Source organism: Carcharodon carcharias, chromosome 16 (assembly GCF_017639515.1).
Source record: "Carcharodon carcharias isolate sCarCar2 chromosome 16, sCarCar2.pri, whole genome shotgun sequence".
Taxonomy (NCBI): Eukaryota; Metazoa; Chordata; class Chondrichthyes; order Lamniformes; family Lamnidae; genus Carcharodon; species Carcharodon carcharias.
In genome coordinates, this window is record NC_054482.1 from 121689386 (window position 1) to 121704459 (window position 15074).

At 45.7% G+C, this 15074-nt stretch overlaps 1 protein-coding gene across 1 annotated transcript in view; it reads left to right on the forward strand.

Moving 5' to 3' along the window:
• The window catches only part of col11a1a (collagen, type XI, alpha 1a), a 682771-nt gene that overhangs the window by 614958 nt on the left and 52739 nt on the right, over positions 1-15074 (forward strand). Inside the window, exons 47-50 of the mRNA XM_041208311.1 lie at positions 6293-6346; positions 6844-6897; positions 6979-7032; positions 9741-9794. Of these exons, the coding sequence (XP_041064245.1) occupies positions 6293-6346; positions 6844-6897; positions 6979-7032; positions 9741-9794 (216 nt within the window). The remainder of the gene's footprint in view (positions 1-6292; positions 6347-6843; positions 6898-6978; positions 7033-9740; positions 9795-15074) is intronic.

A 15074-nucleotide genomic window follows, 5' to 3' on the forward strand; every position in this document is an offset into this window, starting at 1 on the left:
CTTCTCAGAGATAATAAGATAATAGTTTTCCTAAAACTCTCAAGTGTCTTCTTTTGTTCCAGGGTCACAGACAGATACAGTTTCAGCCATTTTAAACTTTGTTCAATTTTAAGCATTGTAGAAATAGTGGTGAGCATGTCTGTTTATATTTTATAAAAATGCACAAGGTGAGGTCTTAGTCCCTCACAGATGGAATCAGCTTCAACTACCTGTTCAAATAGAGGATCCTGACAATCCTATGAGGGAAAACACATCTCCTCATCTCTCCTCCGAACTGTTTTCCAATCACTTTGAAATGATGATCTCAAATTCCTCACTCACTCATTACAGAGAGTATTTTTCTCTGTCTTCTGCATCAAAACCTCTCATCATCATCTGGTAAAACTCTGTTGGGTTAGCATTCTTTACATCTCTCACTACATTGCTATTGAACAATCCTCACACTGAGATACAGAGGGGCTAAACAAGGCCTGTGAGAGTCAGAAACCCCAGCGCGGAGTGATGGGGTCAAAAGATGTTTGATCATCTCACTCTATGATATCCAACATCTCCTTATCTGTTTATCTAACTTACCCTTTAAGAAGGTCATCAGCAAAGTGATGCAAAGTGTCATTGACAGTGCTATCACATAGCACTTACTCAGCAATAATAAGCTCACCAATCTTATAAATACTGTGGCTACAAGAGCAAGTCAGAGGCTGGGAATCCTGCAGTGAGTAACTCACCTCCTGACTCCCCAAAGCCTGTCCACCATCTCTACAGGGTACAAGTCAGGATTGTGATGGAATACTCCCCACTTGCCTGGGTGAGTGCAGTTCCCACAACACTCAAGAAGCTTGACACCGTCCAGGACAAAGCAGCCCTGTTTGATTGGCACCACATCCACAAATAGTCACTCCTCCACCACTGACGCACAGTAGCAGCAGTGTGTGTACCATCTACAAGATGCACTGCAGGAACTCACCAAGGCTCCTTCAACAGCATGTGAATGTGGGCATCGCTGGCTGGGCCAGCATTTATTGCCCATCCCTAATTGCCCTTGAGAATGTGGTGGTGAGCTGCCTTCTTGAACCGCTGCAGTCCATGTGGTGTAGGTACACCCACAGTGCTGTTAGGGAGGGAGCTCCAGGATTTTGACCCAGCGACAGTGAAGGAACAGCCACTCAGTTGTATCAAACCACCTCAAAGCCCACAAGGCAGATGCCAGTCTTCAGCCAATTCGATTCACTTCATGTGATACTAAGAAACAGCTGAAGGCACTGGACACTGCAAAGACAATGGGGCCTGACAATATTCCGGCAATAGTACTGAAGACTTGTGCTCCAGAACTTGCCGAGCCCCTAGCCAAATAATTCCAGTACAGCTACAACACTGGCAGCTACCCGGAAATTTTAAAAGTTGCCCAGGTACGTCCTGTACACATAATGCAGGACAAATCCAACCCAGTTAATTACCACCCCATCAGTCTATTCTCAGTCATCAATAACGTAATGCAAGGAGTCATCAACAGTGCTATCAAGCAACATTTACTTAGCAATAACCTGCTCACTGATACCCAGTTTGGGTTCCGCCAGGGTCACTCAGCTCCTGACCTCATTACAGTCTTGGTTCAAACATGGACAAAAGAGCTGAGCTCCCGAGGTGAGGTGAGAGTGACTGCCCTTGACATCAAGGCAGCATTTGACAGTGTGTGGCATCAAGGAGCCCTAGCAAAACTGGACTCAGTGAGAATCAGGGGGAAAACTCTCCGCTGGTTGGAGTCATACCCAGCACAAAGGAAGATGGTTGTGGTTGTTGGATGTCAATCATCTCAGCTCCAGGACATCACTGCAGGAGTTCCTCAGGGTAGTGTCCTCGGCCCAACCATCTTCAGCTGCTTCATCAATGACCTTCTTTTCATCATAAGGTCAGAAGTGGGGATGTTCGCTGATGATTGCACAATGTTCAACACCATTCACAACTCCTCAGATACTGAAGCAGTCCATGTCTAAATTCAGCAAGACCTGGACAATATCCAGGCTTAGGCTGACAAGCGGCAAGTAACATTCATGTCGCACAAGTGCAAGGCAATGACCATCTCCAACAAGAGAGAATCCAATTATCACCCCTTGATGTTCAATGGCATTACCATCGCTGAATCCCCCACTGTCAACATCCTGGGGGTTACCATTAACCAAAAACTGAACTGGACTAGCCATATAAATACTGTGGCTACAAGAACAGGTTAGAGGCTGGGAATCCTGCGGTGAGTAACTCACCTCCTGACTCCCCAAAGCCTGTCCACCATTTACAAGGCACAAGTCAGGAGTGTGATGGAATACCCTCCACTTGCCTGCTGAGTGCAGTTCCAACAACACTTAAGAAGCTTGACACCATCCAGAACAAAGCAGTCTGCTTGATTGGCACCACATCCACAAACATTCATTCCCTCCACCACCAACGCACAGTAGCAGCAGTGTGTATCATCTACAAGATGCACTGCAGGAATTCACCAAGGTTCCTTTGACAGCAACTTCCAAACCCACAACCACTAGCATCTAGAAGGACAAGGGCAGCAGACACATGGGAACATTACCATTTGGAAGTTCCCCTCCAAGTCACTCACCATCCTTCACTATCGCTGGGTCAAAATCCTGGAACTCCCTCCCTAACAGCACTGTGGATTTACCTACACCACATGGGCTGCAGCGGTTCAAGAAGGCAGCTCACCACCACCTTCTCAAGGGGCAATTAGGAATGGGCAATAAATGCTGACCCAGCCAGTGAAACCCACATCCCATGAAAGAAGAGGAAAAGATGTGCCCAAATGGATGGTGTTGCCAAGAGACCCCCTGTAGGCCCTGGTCTCGCCAATATCTTTGTCAGCTTCCATGACAAACCCGTCTTCGATGGAATGTCCCGTAACCTCCTACCCTCCGCATGTTTCTGATAAGTAGGTGCTATGTTTGCTATATGAGAATCCGCAGCTGCATGTCAGAATGTCCTTGCAGACCTTAATGGGCTCCATCCTGCATTCACCTTCACCTTTGAAATGGGGCAGTCTACTGAGCTCCCTTTCCTCCACATGCTAGATGTGGAATCTGGCAATGGGTTCTCTACTACCGTCTACCGCAAGAGTCTAATACAACCCTCACCTACGTCCTCCAGCTCCACACACAGATTGCCTTTTGTTCCCTTATGGGCCCTACTTTTATTTATGTTCCATTCCCCTCGTAATAATGGAAATCATTCCATTAGCTACCTTAATTACTTGCTGTACCTGCATACAAACTTTTTGTGATTCATATACAAGATGCCTCTGCACCTCAAAATTATGCAGTTGTTCTCCATTTGTTTGCAGAGAAGGGGTTGCTGCATATGAATGTCAGTCACTTCCAGCAAGTGTAAATGAGTCACATTACGAGCTGGACTGATTATCTTAAGTTGGTTGTTAGTGTAGCTATTAGTGCACTCAGGGTTATTCAGCAAATACTGCCCAATCGTGGGATCACATCATCGAATTAACCTCCCTCCTTCCCGGGCTCTGCTTTGTGTAGGATCCATGAATTGTTTTGGGTCCCTCGCTCCTGGCAAGTTCCCTGAAATCACTGCAGTCTCCTCCAGTAACCCTGCAATCCATGGCATCATTCTGTATACCATACACCGCATATACTATCTACTCTTCAGTGTATCCTCCAACATTAACTGGAGATCCATCAATCTAAAAATAATTACAGCTTGACATTAACAGGAAGTGAATCTGTTCAAGGATATCAAGGCTTTGGAGAGGCTGTGGAGGAGATTTATTAGAATGGGACCAGTTAATGTGGAGAGACTGGAGAAGCTGGGATTGTTCTCCTTAGAAAGAAATGTTTACATTTCTATAGCACCTTTCACAACTTTGGGAATCTCTCAAAGGGCTGAACAGCTGATTAATCATTTTCAAGTGTTTTCACTGTTGCAATGTAGGAATCATGGATCCCAAAAATTGAAATGTCACCGGTTGATGTCGGTTAGAGCAGAGAAGGTTAAGGGGAGATTTAATCGAGGTGTTCAAAATCATGAAGAGTTTTGATAGAGTAAATAAGGAGAAACTGTTTCCAGTAACAGGAGGATTGGTGACCAGAGGGACACAGATTGAAGAGAATCAGTGAAAGAACCAGAGGGGGAGGGAGATGTGATTTTTTTTACACAGCGAGTTGATGTGATCTGGAACGCGCTGCCTGAAAGGGCAGTGGAAGCAGATTCAATAATAACTCTCAAAAGGGAATTGGAGAAATACTTGAAAAGGGAACTTTTGCAGAGCTGTGAGGAAAGAGCAGGGGGAGTGGGACTAATTAGATAGACTGTAAAAAGAGTCAGCACAGGCACAATAGGCTGAATGGCCTCCTGTGCTGTAAGATTCTTTGGGTTGGAGGTTACAACCCCCTAATGGTGAGTTTGAAGGCAGTGGGGGTGGAGGGCCCATTAAACCTGGAGGATGACCTTCCCAATACCTGTCCACCCACTCCCGACCTTCCTGAAGTGTTGTGGTTGGAAGGGGAGGCATTGAGCAGCCTGTCCACCCTTGGCCCAACTGAGGATCTTATGGGCCTAATCCTGCCAGTGGCAGTACCTTACCCACAGCAGAGGGAGGCCCAGCAGCTTCAGCTACTCAGGCTGCTGTCAGGTGAGGGGAGGGACCACCTCAGGGGGCCTCTGGGCCCATCGGAGTCACCCCCTCCCCGTGGTCATATGCCCTTTAACCCTCCCCCTCCCCCTCCCCCCCCCCCCAGCCTGTAGTTCCAGCAGTGGCCACCGCTCCTGGCTGGTGCTGCTGGGACTGCAGAGTTGCCTGGCATCCCATTGGTCAGGGCTTTCTAAGACGGGTCTACCTCCTGAGGTTGGGCCAGGACTCCCCTGAAAGCTCCTGGCGTTCAATAGCTGCTGCAGGGCAGCTGTTGGGATCAAGACTCCCCTGCCTCTCTGGCTGGGTTGAGGGAGGGTTGTCGTGTGGGGACTCTACACCAGTAAAATCCAGCCCTGTGACTCTGCAATTTGTGTGGGTGTTTTCTCAGTAAAGTGCTGACAAACCTGCATTTCATCAATGAATTCATTAGAATTGATCTTTGATCTGTTTCCCCTTCTCTTTTAATAAATTGAAAAGCATTTGGTAATAAGATTGAAGATGAAGTCAGGAGCAAAGAGCAGTTTGTAATTTGCTGGGTCAATAACCAAGGTTAATTAGACTTTCTGTCTGCCAATAGAATTAAGCTGAGATTGGATATAAATCTTTTCTTTTTAGGGAGATGCTGTTACAAATCAGACCACAATCAGGATGCCTCAGCCCTTTCATACAATCTGCACTAAGATGTCTGATTTGATTATTTTGGGCTATGGTATCAGGGTGAGGCCAGAAGACACATTTCTTCCATCTTCCTTCAACAATGCCCAACCATCACACATGTTAATGCCATCCACTTCTCTTGATGCAGCCTCTTAGAGAATTGATCTCTCTCAGTGTCAGTCTGCTCGCTGTGATTCCTCGTGTGGTTATTTATTACCTGAACAAGAGAGAATTAATCTCATTTATAAATCACCAGGTCTAAGCTGGAGGATTGTGTCCAGCTCTGGGCTCTGCACTTTAGGAATGATGTCAAGGCTTTGGTGAGGAGATTTACTAGAATGTTACCAGGGATGAGGAACTTTAGTTAACATGGAGAGACTGGAGAAGCTGGGATTGTTCTCCTTAGAGCAGAGAAGGTTAAGTGTTCATCGAGGTGTTCAAAATCATGAAGAGTTTTGATAGAGTAAATAAGGAGAAACTGTTTCCAGTAACAGGAGGGTCAGTAACCAGAGGGACACAGATTGAGGAGAATCAGTATAAGAACCGGAGGGGGAGATGAGGAGGAATTATTTTTACACAGCGAGTTATTGTGATCTGGAACGCGCTGCCTGAAAGGGCGGTGGAAGCAGATTCAATAATAACTTTCAAAAGGGAATTGGAGGAATAGTTGTAGGGAAGACATTTGCTGAGACATGGGAATAGAGCAGGGGGAGTGAGAGTAATTGGATAACTCTTTCAAAGAGCCGGCACAGGCTTGATGGGCTGAATGGCTTCTCCTGCACTGTAAGATTCTATGATTTAGCACAGTTTTATTTTGGATGTGAGGGATTTTTTGCACTTCCTGTGTTTGTTCTGATCGATTTTAAATTCAATGTTTTTTAAGATTGTGTTTATGTTTGAGTGGGAGACTTTATTTAATTATTAATGTAGCAATTGATAACTATTTGTTTTCTTCTATTTTTTCCCTTTTTCTTCAAATGAATTTAGGGTCTCCCAGGGCCACCAGGTGAAAAGGGTGAGACTGGTGATGTCGGTGCCATGGTGAGTTAAGCTTCACTCATTGATGTCAGGAATTGGAATCTAACTCTGTTTTTCCCACTCAGTGCTGGTTAAAGAAAAATTCAGATCCCCATAATCTCTGGGCTCCATCCTGAGGTCAGAGAGTGGCTGAGAGCAGTGTTGGGTCAATCAGCCCCTAGCCCCAGGGTCAGAATTACCAAAATCCAGTTCTCAGCCACTCAGATCACATCCCAGAGTCACTATGTATCCAAACCCTGTTCTTGACCAGTCAGATCAATGATAACCAGCTTGTCAAAGACAATGAACTTCCGGCTAAAATAATCTGGATGTTTATCTGATTTTACAAAGGCTGATTGGATGGTCCTCCTGTATCCCAGCATTCCTTATTAGACAGACTTAGCTTAAATAAGAAGTTAACTGGCATGGTAACTCTAAAAACTTCCTATTGACTTTCTGTCTCAGCTAATTTGTTATTTAAATTCTGTGTAATAATGTCATCAATGATCTTTATCACACAGGGACCGCCTGGACCTCCCGGCCCAAGAGGACCACAGGGCCCCAGTGGAGCTGATGTAAGTACAAAGCAAATGGAGCTTTTCCCCTTTGTCCCTGACAGACCTTCCCAGCTAATTGTATATATCTCATTTTTTCAGGGAGCTCAAGGGCCCTCTGGTGGTGTTGGTTCTCCTGGTGGTGTTGGTGAGAAGGTGAGATATTTTGTTCAGAAAGCGCTGTCCCATTCGTCGGTCCATTCCCTGGGTTTTTGGTAGCTCTGAATGTTGTGATTCACAGACGTGCTACTGTCATATTGTTAATAACAAAGCATAAAAACCCCACTCACTGTGAGAGGTGAGAAACTCCCATATACCCCGCCCTGCCCAAACAAACTGGTAGAGATTCACAAATCATTGAAAATAGAAGCACGGGTTAATAAGGCCATAAAAAAGTAAACCAATCAACAGGGATCATTTCTATAGATAAAGGCAAAATGCTGCAGATGCTGGAAATCTGAAACAAAAACAGAAAATTCTGGAAAAACTCAGCGGGTCTAACAGAATCTGTGGAGAGAATGACAGAGTTAACATTTTGAGTCTGTATGAAGGAGAGTCGTATGGACTCGAAACGTTAACTCTGTCTTTCTCTCCACAGATGCTGTCAGACCTGCTGAGGTTTTCCAGCAATTTTTGTTTCAGGATTCATTTCTAGATGGATAGAATTTAAAAAGAGAGAAGAACACAAGAAATAGGAGCAGGAGGTCACCACACAGTCCATCGAGCCTGTTCCACCATTCAATAAGATCATGGCTGACTCACTGATAGAGATCGATCACTGTGATTGGTCAATAACTCCATTATCAGGAGGGGTGATTTGATTGAAGTTTACAAGATCCTGAACGGCCTTGACAAGGTGGATGTGGAAAGGATGTTTCCTCTTGTGGGTGAGTCCAGGACTAGGGGGCACTGTTTTAAAATTAGGGGTCACCCTTTTAGGACAGAGATGAGGAGAAATGTTTTCTCTCAGAGGATTGTGCGACTTTGGAACTCTCTGTCTCAGAAGGTGGTGGAGGCGGGGTCACTGAATATTTTTAAGGCAGAGGCAGATAGATTCTTGTTAGGCAAGGGAATCAAAGGTTATCGGGGGTAGATGGGAAAGTGGAAATCGAAACTCAAACATATCAGCCATGATCTTATTAAGTGGCAGAGCAGGCTCGAGGGGCCGAATGGCCTACTTGTGCCCTTGTTTCGTATGTTTGTACGATTAGATCATGGGACTACCAGGATGAGAGACGGTGAAAAAGTTGGAGCCTGGGTCTGTTATTATCCAGTAATTCCTTTCCCATTTCCTCTATAAAGGATAATCCCATTGGAAGCAAGTGTGTGTTGAGGAATCAGGAAGGGAGGGGAATCCTTTTCCCGTGGGCAATATGGGATCCTGGGATTAACCCTGGAAATATTAATCCCATATGCTCAGACTATCTTGTTGATTTTGTTGCTTTGTTGTCCGTAAACTTGAGGTCATCTAAAACTCACACCGAGTCCCGTTCACTCATCACCTCCTGTGTCCACTGGCTCCCAGTCCAGTAACATCTTGATTTTAAAATTCTTATCCTTATTTTCAAATTACTCCATGACCTTGCCCCTCCCCAGCTCTGTCATCCCCTCCAGCCTCACAATATCCTCCTAGATCGCTGCAATTCTGGGCTCTTCCTGATTTTAATTGCCCCACCATTGGCGGCCAGTCCTTCAGCTGGCAGGACCCTAAGCTCTGGAATTCGCTCCCTAAACCTCTCAGTCTCTCTTCCGCCTCCATAAAACCTACCTCTTTTTGACCAGGTTTTTGGTGATCTGCTCAGGTGACATGGTATTGCGTTTTGTAGGATAATCGCTGCTTTGGCATGTTTCACTAATAGCGACAGAGGGGAGAATTTTACTGAGCGCAGGGGGCAGGGTGGGGGAGGGGCGCTATAATTACAGGAGCCAGGTCAGATTGGCTGTCCGGACACCGACTGCCTTCAGGGTATTTTACTGAGGGGGAAGGGTTGCGGACAGGCTTCCTGTCACAAATGTGCCAACAAAGGCCACTTTACTGATGGTGGATTGACTCCCCTCCCCACCCAACATTGGGTGGGGCAGATACAGGTGCCCCCCACCCCCCCGACAGTGAACTGCAGCTCCCCACCACCCCCAGGCCCTCAGTGGTCTGGCGAGAGGGGTTTCCCTCCATCAGTTTAATTCTATTTTTAGTACATTCATCAGCCCTATCTGGTGATTGCTGCAGTGCCCCATGGCTGCCACTGATCCTGGTGGCACTGCTGAGCTCCCGGCTCTCTGATTGGCCTGGCAGATTTCGGGGTAGCAGTAGCTTCTTTCTGAGCTGCCACTGGGAAGCCACGCTGACACCGACACACATTTCTGGCTGCTTTTGGGATTCCAACCTTTTTGGCAAAGTCCTGCCTGTAAAATGGTAGAAGGTTTATGGCACAGAAGGAGACCATTCAGCTCATCATATCTGTGCTCACTCAAAAAGAGCTATCTGTTCTAATCCCACTTTCCAGTTGTATCGCTGTGGGTTACGGCACCTCGAGAGCCTATCCCAGTGGGTTTTTTTGGAATGTGGGGTGGTTTTCTGTCTCTCCCACCCTTTCAGGCAGCGAGTTCCAGATCCCACTCATCAACTACTCTCAACTTCCCTCTAATCCTTCCACCAATGACTTTAAACCTGTTCCTCCTGGATATTGTCAGGTTCTTCCCATCCACTCTATCCAGGCCCCTCATAATTTTATACACCTCAATTAAATCTCCCCTCAGCCTCCTCGGTTCCAAAGAAAACAACCCCAGTCTCTCCAGAAGGAGGTTCAAGGTTTGATCTAAATGCAAGATGCTGTTGTTTATTGATCTTTTTGATCTGTTTCCAGGGTGAGACGGGTGAAGCTGGTGACCCAGGACCTCCTGGTGAGCGGGGTCGATTGGTAAGTTACTGTACACATGGCAACAGAACTTCAATAGAAAATCCAGTCTGCAGCGTGGACCTGCTTGCTGAGTAGTATGTTGCTCACATTTTCACTGGCTGCTGTCTACTCACAGAAATGAATATTCATCAGCAATGTGAGCTAGCTGACAATCTTACTATCCCAGAGAGGATTGAAACTATTATCCTCTTTCGGTACTCACTTTCCCATTAGTTCCATTTAAAATTCGCTGGAAGCTTTGGGTAGTTAGAGAATGGAGCAGTTATACCTGCTCGGAATATCACTTACACACAAACTGCTCGTCCCATTCAGTGTGTTAATGCTGAGTACAGTGTGAGTGCAGTTAAATCACTTCATTGACAGCCCATGGGCTGGGGAACAGTGGCAGGATTGGGTATGCGAGTGGCTGAGGGACAAAAACCAGAGAAGGGGAATGTTACCATGGTGACCCAGGGGTCAGTATCAGGACCGCTTTTTTCTTGCTATATATTAAAGGAACTGCGCTTAGAAACGTAAAGCGTAATTTCAGAGCATGAAAGTCAGCAATGGAGTAAACAGGCAGTAAGTGATGTTGAGGACATAGCCAGACTGCTGGAAATGGGCAGGCACAGGGTAGATTTAATCTAAGGCACAGAAGTATGAAGTGGTGTATTTTGTTAGGAGGAGGAGAGGCAATATAAACTAAATGGGGCGCGGGAGGAGAGACGGCTGACAGTACAGTGTATGTACACAAACTTTTGAAGGTGACAGGACAGGTTGAGAAGACTGTTATAAAAAGCACCTGGGAATCTGTTCTTTACGAGTAGAATAGAAAAGCAGGGATAAAAACAAAATCCTGTGGATGCTGGAAATTTGAAACAAAAACAGAAAATGCTGGAAAAACTCAGCAGGTCTGACAGCGTCTGTGGAGAGAAAGAAAAGCAAGGAAGTTATGTTAAATCGCTCTAAATTACAGGTTAGGCCCCAGGTTGTGTCCAATTCCGGCCTCCACACTTCAGGAATGATGTTGAGGCCTTGGAGAGGGGGCGGAGGAGATTTACTCCAACGGGACCAGGGATGACAGAAAAATTTGCAGGGCTATGGAACAAGAGCAGGAGGATTGGAATTAACTAGATAGTTCTTTCAAAGAGCCAGCACAGGCAAAATGGGCCGAGTGGCCCCATGCTGTGCTGAAAGATTCAATGATGAATAATGGAACAGTTAACAATGCAACTCTAGCTCAGAATATCACTTACACAATGTTCCATTGTGTCAAGTCAGGATGTTGATGATTTGAGTGCTGTTACGTTACTGTATTAAGATGCAGACCTTCCAATTGAAACAGGACTACATGAGGTTGTGTCTTAGCCAAGGTATAGAGTGTTGGCAAACTGACCAGGAACTGGACAGCTGTTTCCATTGCCAGAACCTTCAGTTGCCAGAATTCTTTCCTTTACTTTCAGCAGTGGGAGTTGGGCCACAATAAAACAATGAGAACATTCACTATAAAAATGTTAAGGAAAGGATTGGAAGATGTGAATTAGGAAAACATTGTGCCCCAATGATTACAATGTTCATTGAAATGCCCTCTGACCCATCTTTGAACAGAGGTTTTTAGTTTAAAAAGCATATAAGGAGCATTATACAAATCACAGAAGCTTAGAGCGTGGAAGGAAAGCATTTGAGCCACTGTCCCTGTGTCAGCTCTTTGAATGAGCTTTCCAATTAATCCCATTGATTTGCTCTTTCCCATAGCCCTGAAGAATTTTCCACTTCAACTATTTATCCAATTCCCTTTTGAATATGTTACTTTCAGGCAGCACAATCTCCTCACCTTCAATCTGTGTCCCTCTGGTTACCAACCCTCCTGTTACTGGAAACAGTTTCTTATTTACACTTTCTAAATCCCTCTTTATTTTGGACATCTCTATAAAACCTCCCCTTAACCCTCTCTGATCGAAGGAGAACAATCCCAGCTTCTTCAGTCTCTCCACAGCCCCTAAAGAAACAAAATAAATTACTAATTCACTAGTTTCAAACAAGGTTCACCCTGTCCACCAGCTTTAACATCCACTCCCTCCACCAAGGGTGTGCAGCAGTGTGTGTACATCTACAAGATGCACTGCAGAAACTCACCAAGGCTCCTGCAACAGCACCTTCCAAACTCATGACCACCACCATCTAGAAGGACAAGGGCAGCAGATAGATGGGAACACCACCACCTGGAAGTTCCCCTCCAAGTCACTCACCATCCTGACTTGGATTCTTTTCAAGGGCAATTAGGGATGGGTAATAAATGTTGGCCTGACCAGCAATGCCTCCATTCCCTGTACAAATTAACAAAAGTAAACAATGGGCAGGATTTTTAGTTTGACGCAATCGGAGCTAGAGCTGCCTCAGGGAGCTGAAGACTTCAAAACAATTAAATAAAGATTTTAAAATCCAGGAACAAATGTCCATGCATCAAAATCAGTCACCTGAACGTGGACATGATGAAAATTCTGTCCAGACATTTTTTAAAATTTAATAACGGAAACCTCACCCCGCCCTTGGATGAGGTTTGATGAAAATTGTAAACTCTGCCTGGTGGATTCGCTTGTTCACCAAGGTGGGTAAGGGTGGATGGACCCCGAAAGATCGAGGACAGTTGGAACCTTAACCACTTTAATTGTCGTCTTAATTGTCAGCGTGCACGCTCCCAGCACTCGTGCACGCTCCCAGCACTCGTGCACACTCCCAGCACTCATGCACACCCACTGACCCAAATATTGCGCGATTTCACATCTGATTGTTTCGGGCGTGCACCCACACACCAACCTAAAAATTCTGCCCAATGAGTGAACAGAACAAACAGAAGATCGAGTTTACATCAGCCCAGTTTTCAGAATGGAAACTATATAATTATTACAGGCGCTTATTTAACTGGGGCTGCCTCTCATGCACAATTATCAAACTAATTTACCTAAATTGCAGACACAATTCTTCAGTTATTTTATTCTTTTGAAAATGCGTGTAAGCACATCATGGCCAAAGTAGAATTAGCAGATGGTATGTTGCAGAATTTTGAAGTCGGCCATTTGCAGATACAGTTGTGCAGAATCGTGGTCAGACTCAATCCGAGAAACGGCTGAAGGCACTGGATACTGCAAAGGCTACGGGCCCTGGCAATATTCCGGCAATAAAACTTCAGCAGTTCAAGAAGGCAGCTCACCACCACCTTCTCAAGGGCAATTCGCGATGGGCAATAAATGCTGGCCTGGTCACCGAAGCCCACATCCCGTGAATGAATAAAAATAATGTTACCTGCAACACAGCTCAGGAAGGGGAGAGTGGCTGTGGAGTCCAGGCAGCACAGATTCACCCGAAACAGGAGAACTGAGCGATTGAACACGTGACTGGAGAGCTGGTGAAGGAGGGACGGCATGAGATTCCTGAGGCATTGGGACCGGTTCTAGGGAAGGTGGGACCTGTACAAGCCGGGCAGTCTACACCTGAACAGCACTGGGACAAATTTCCTCGCGGGGAGATTCGCTGCAGTCCATGTGGTGTAGGTACACCCACAGTGCTGTTAGGGAGGGAGTTCCAGGATTTTGACCCAGTGACAGTGAAGGAACAGTGATATATTTCCAAGTCAGGATGGTGAGTGGCTTGGAGGGGAACTTCCAGGTGCTGGTGTTCCCATCTATCTGCTGCCCTTGTCCTTCTAGGTGAGGCGGGGAGTTAAACTAGATTGGCAGGGGGCTGGGAACCTGAGGGCAAATTCAGAGCAGGGAACGGGAGATGGAGAATTAATGAGTGACTCTGAAAGGCAGAGGCAGCAGAGGTTAAAAAGTGTATAGCACAGGAATTTGGCAGTGTTAAAAGGGATACACGTAAATGCAAGGAGAATAAGTAAATAAAGCCAATGAGCTGAGGGCACAGATAGACACATGGCAGCATGATATCATCGATATAATGGAAACTTGGCTTAAGGAGGGGCAAAAATGGCAGCTCAACATCCCTGGATACAGAGTTTTCAGGCAGGATAGGGAGGGGATAGAAAATGTAGCATTATTGGGTGAAGAATCAATTACAGCTGTGAGGAGGGATGAGATACTAAACGAAGCATCAAATGAAGCCATTTGGGTTGAGTTCAGAAATAAAAAGGGGCAGCCACACTGCTAGGTGTGTACTACAGACCCCCACATAGTGGGAGGGAGTTAGAAGAGCAAATATGTGGACAGATTTCTGAGTGCGAAAGCAAAAGAGTACTTGCTAAAGGGGAGGATATTGGGAGGGGTGTGAGAGGGGAAGCATTGAGAGGAGGTGAGAAACCTTGGAGTCCACGTCCACAGGTCCCAGAAGGTGACAGGACAGGTGGATAAAGTGGCAAAGAAAGCCTATGGAATGCTTTCCTTTATTGGATGAGATATAGAATACAAAAGCAGGGATATAATGCTGGAACTGTATAAAATGCTGGCTAGGCCACAACTGGAATTTTGTGTACAGTTCTGGTCACATTAGAGGAAGGAGATGATACCTTGGAGAGAGTACAGAGGAGATTTACATGAATGTTTCCAGGGCTTGAAAATTGCAGCTATGAGGAAAGATTTGATAGGCTCGGGTTGTTTCCATTGGAGCAGACGAGGCTGAGAGATGACCTAAGGTGTACAAAATTCTGAGGGGCCTAGATAGTGTAGACAGGAAACACCTGTTTCCCCCAGCTGAGGGGTCAGTTACCAGGGGGCATAGATTTAAGGTGATTGGTAGAAGGATTAGAGGGGACATGGGGAAAACCTTTTTCACCCAGAGGGTGGTGGGAGTCTGGAATTCACTGCATCAGTCGGTGGTTGAGGCTGAAATGCTCAACTCATTTAAAAGGAACCTGGATCTGCATCTGAAGCGCTGTAACCTGCAAGGCCATGGACAAGGGGCTGGAAAGTGGGATTAAACTGAACGGCTAGTCTCTTTTTCTTGTTTTTTGGCTGGCACAGACACGATGGGCTGAATGGCCTCTTTCTGTACCCAATTGTTTCTATGATTCCATGATACCAGGAGCTAAAAGGTTTAAATTATGAAGACAGGTTGCATAGGCTAGATTTCATCTCCTAAACCCCGTGGAATGTAAGGGATGAACTGATTGTGATATTTAAGCTGATTAAAGATTTCAATAGAGCCGATAGAGAAAGAATGTTTTCTCTGGTGGGGGTTTCCAGAACAAGGGGGCAGAACCTTAAAATGAGAGCCAGGCCATTCAGGGTGATGTTAGCTTGACACCTCTCATGGAGAAGGTGTTAGAATTGATCATCAAGGAGGTAGAGT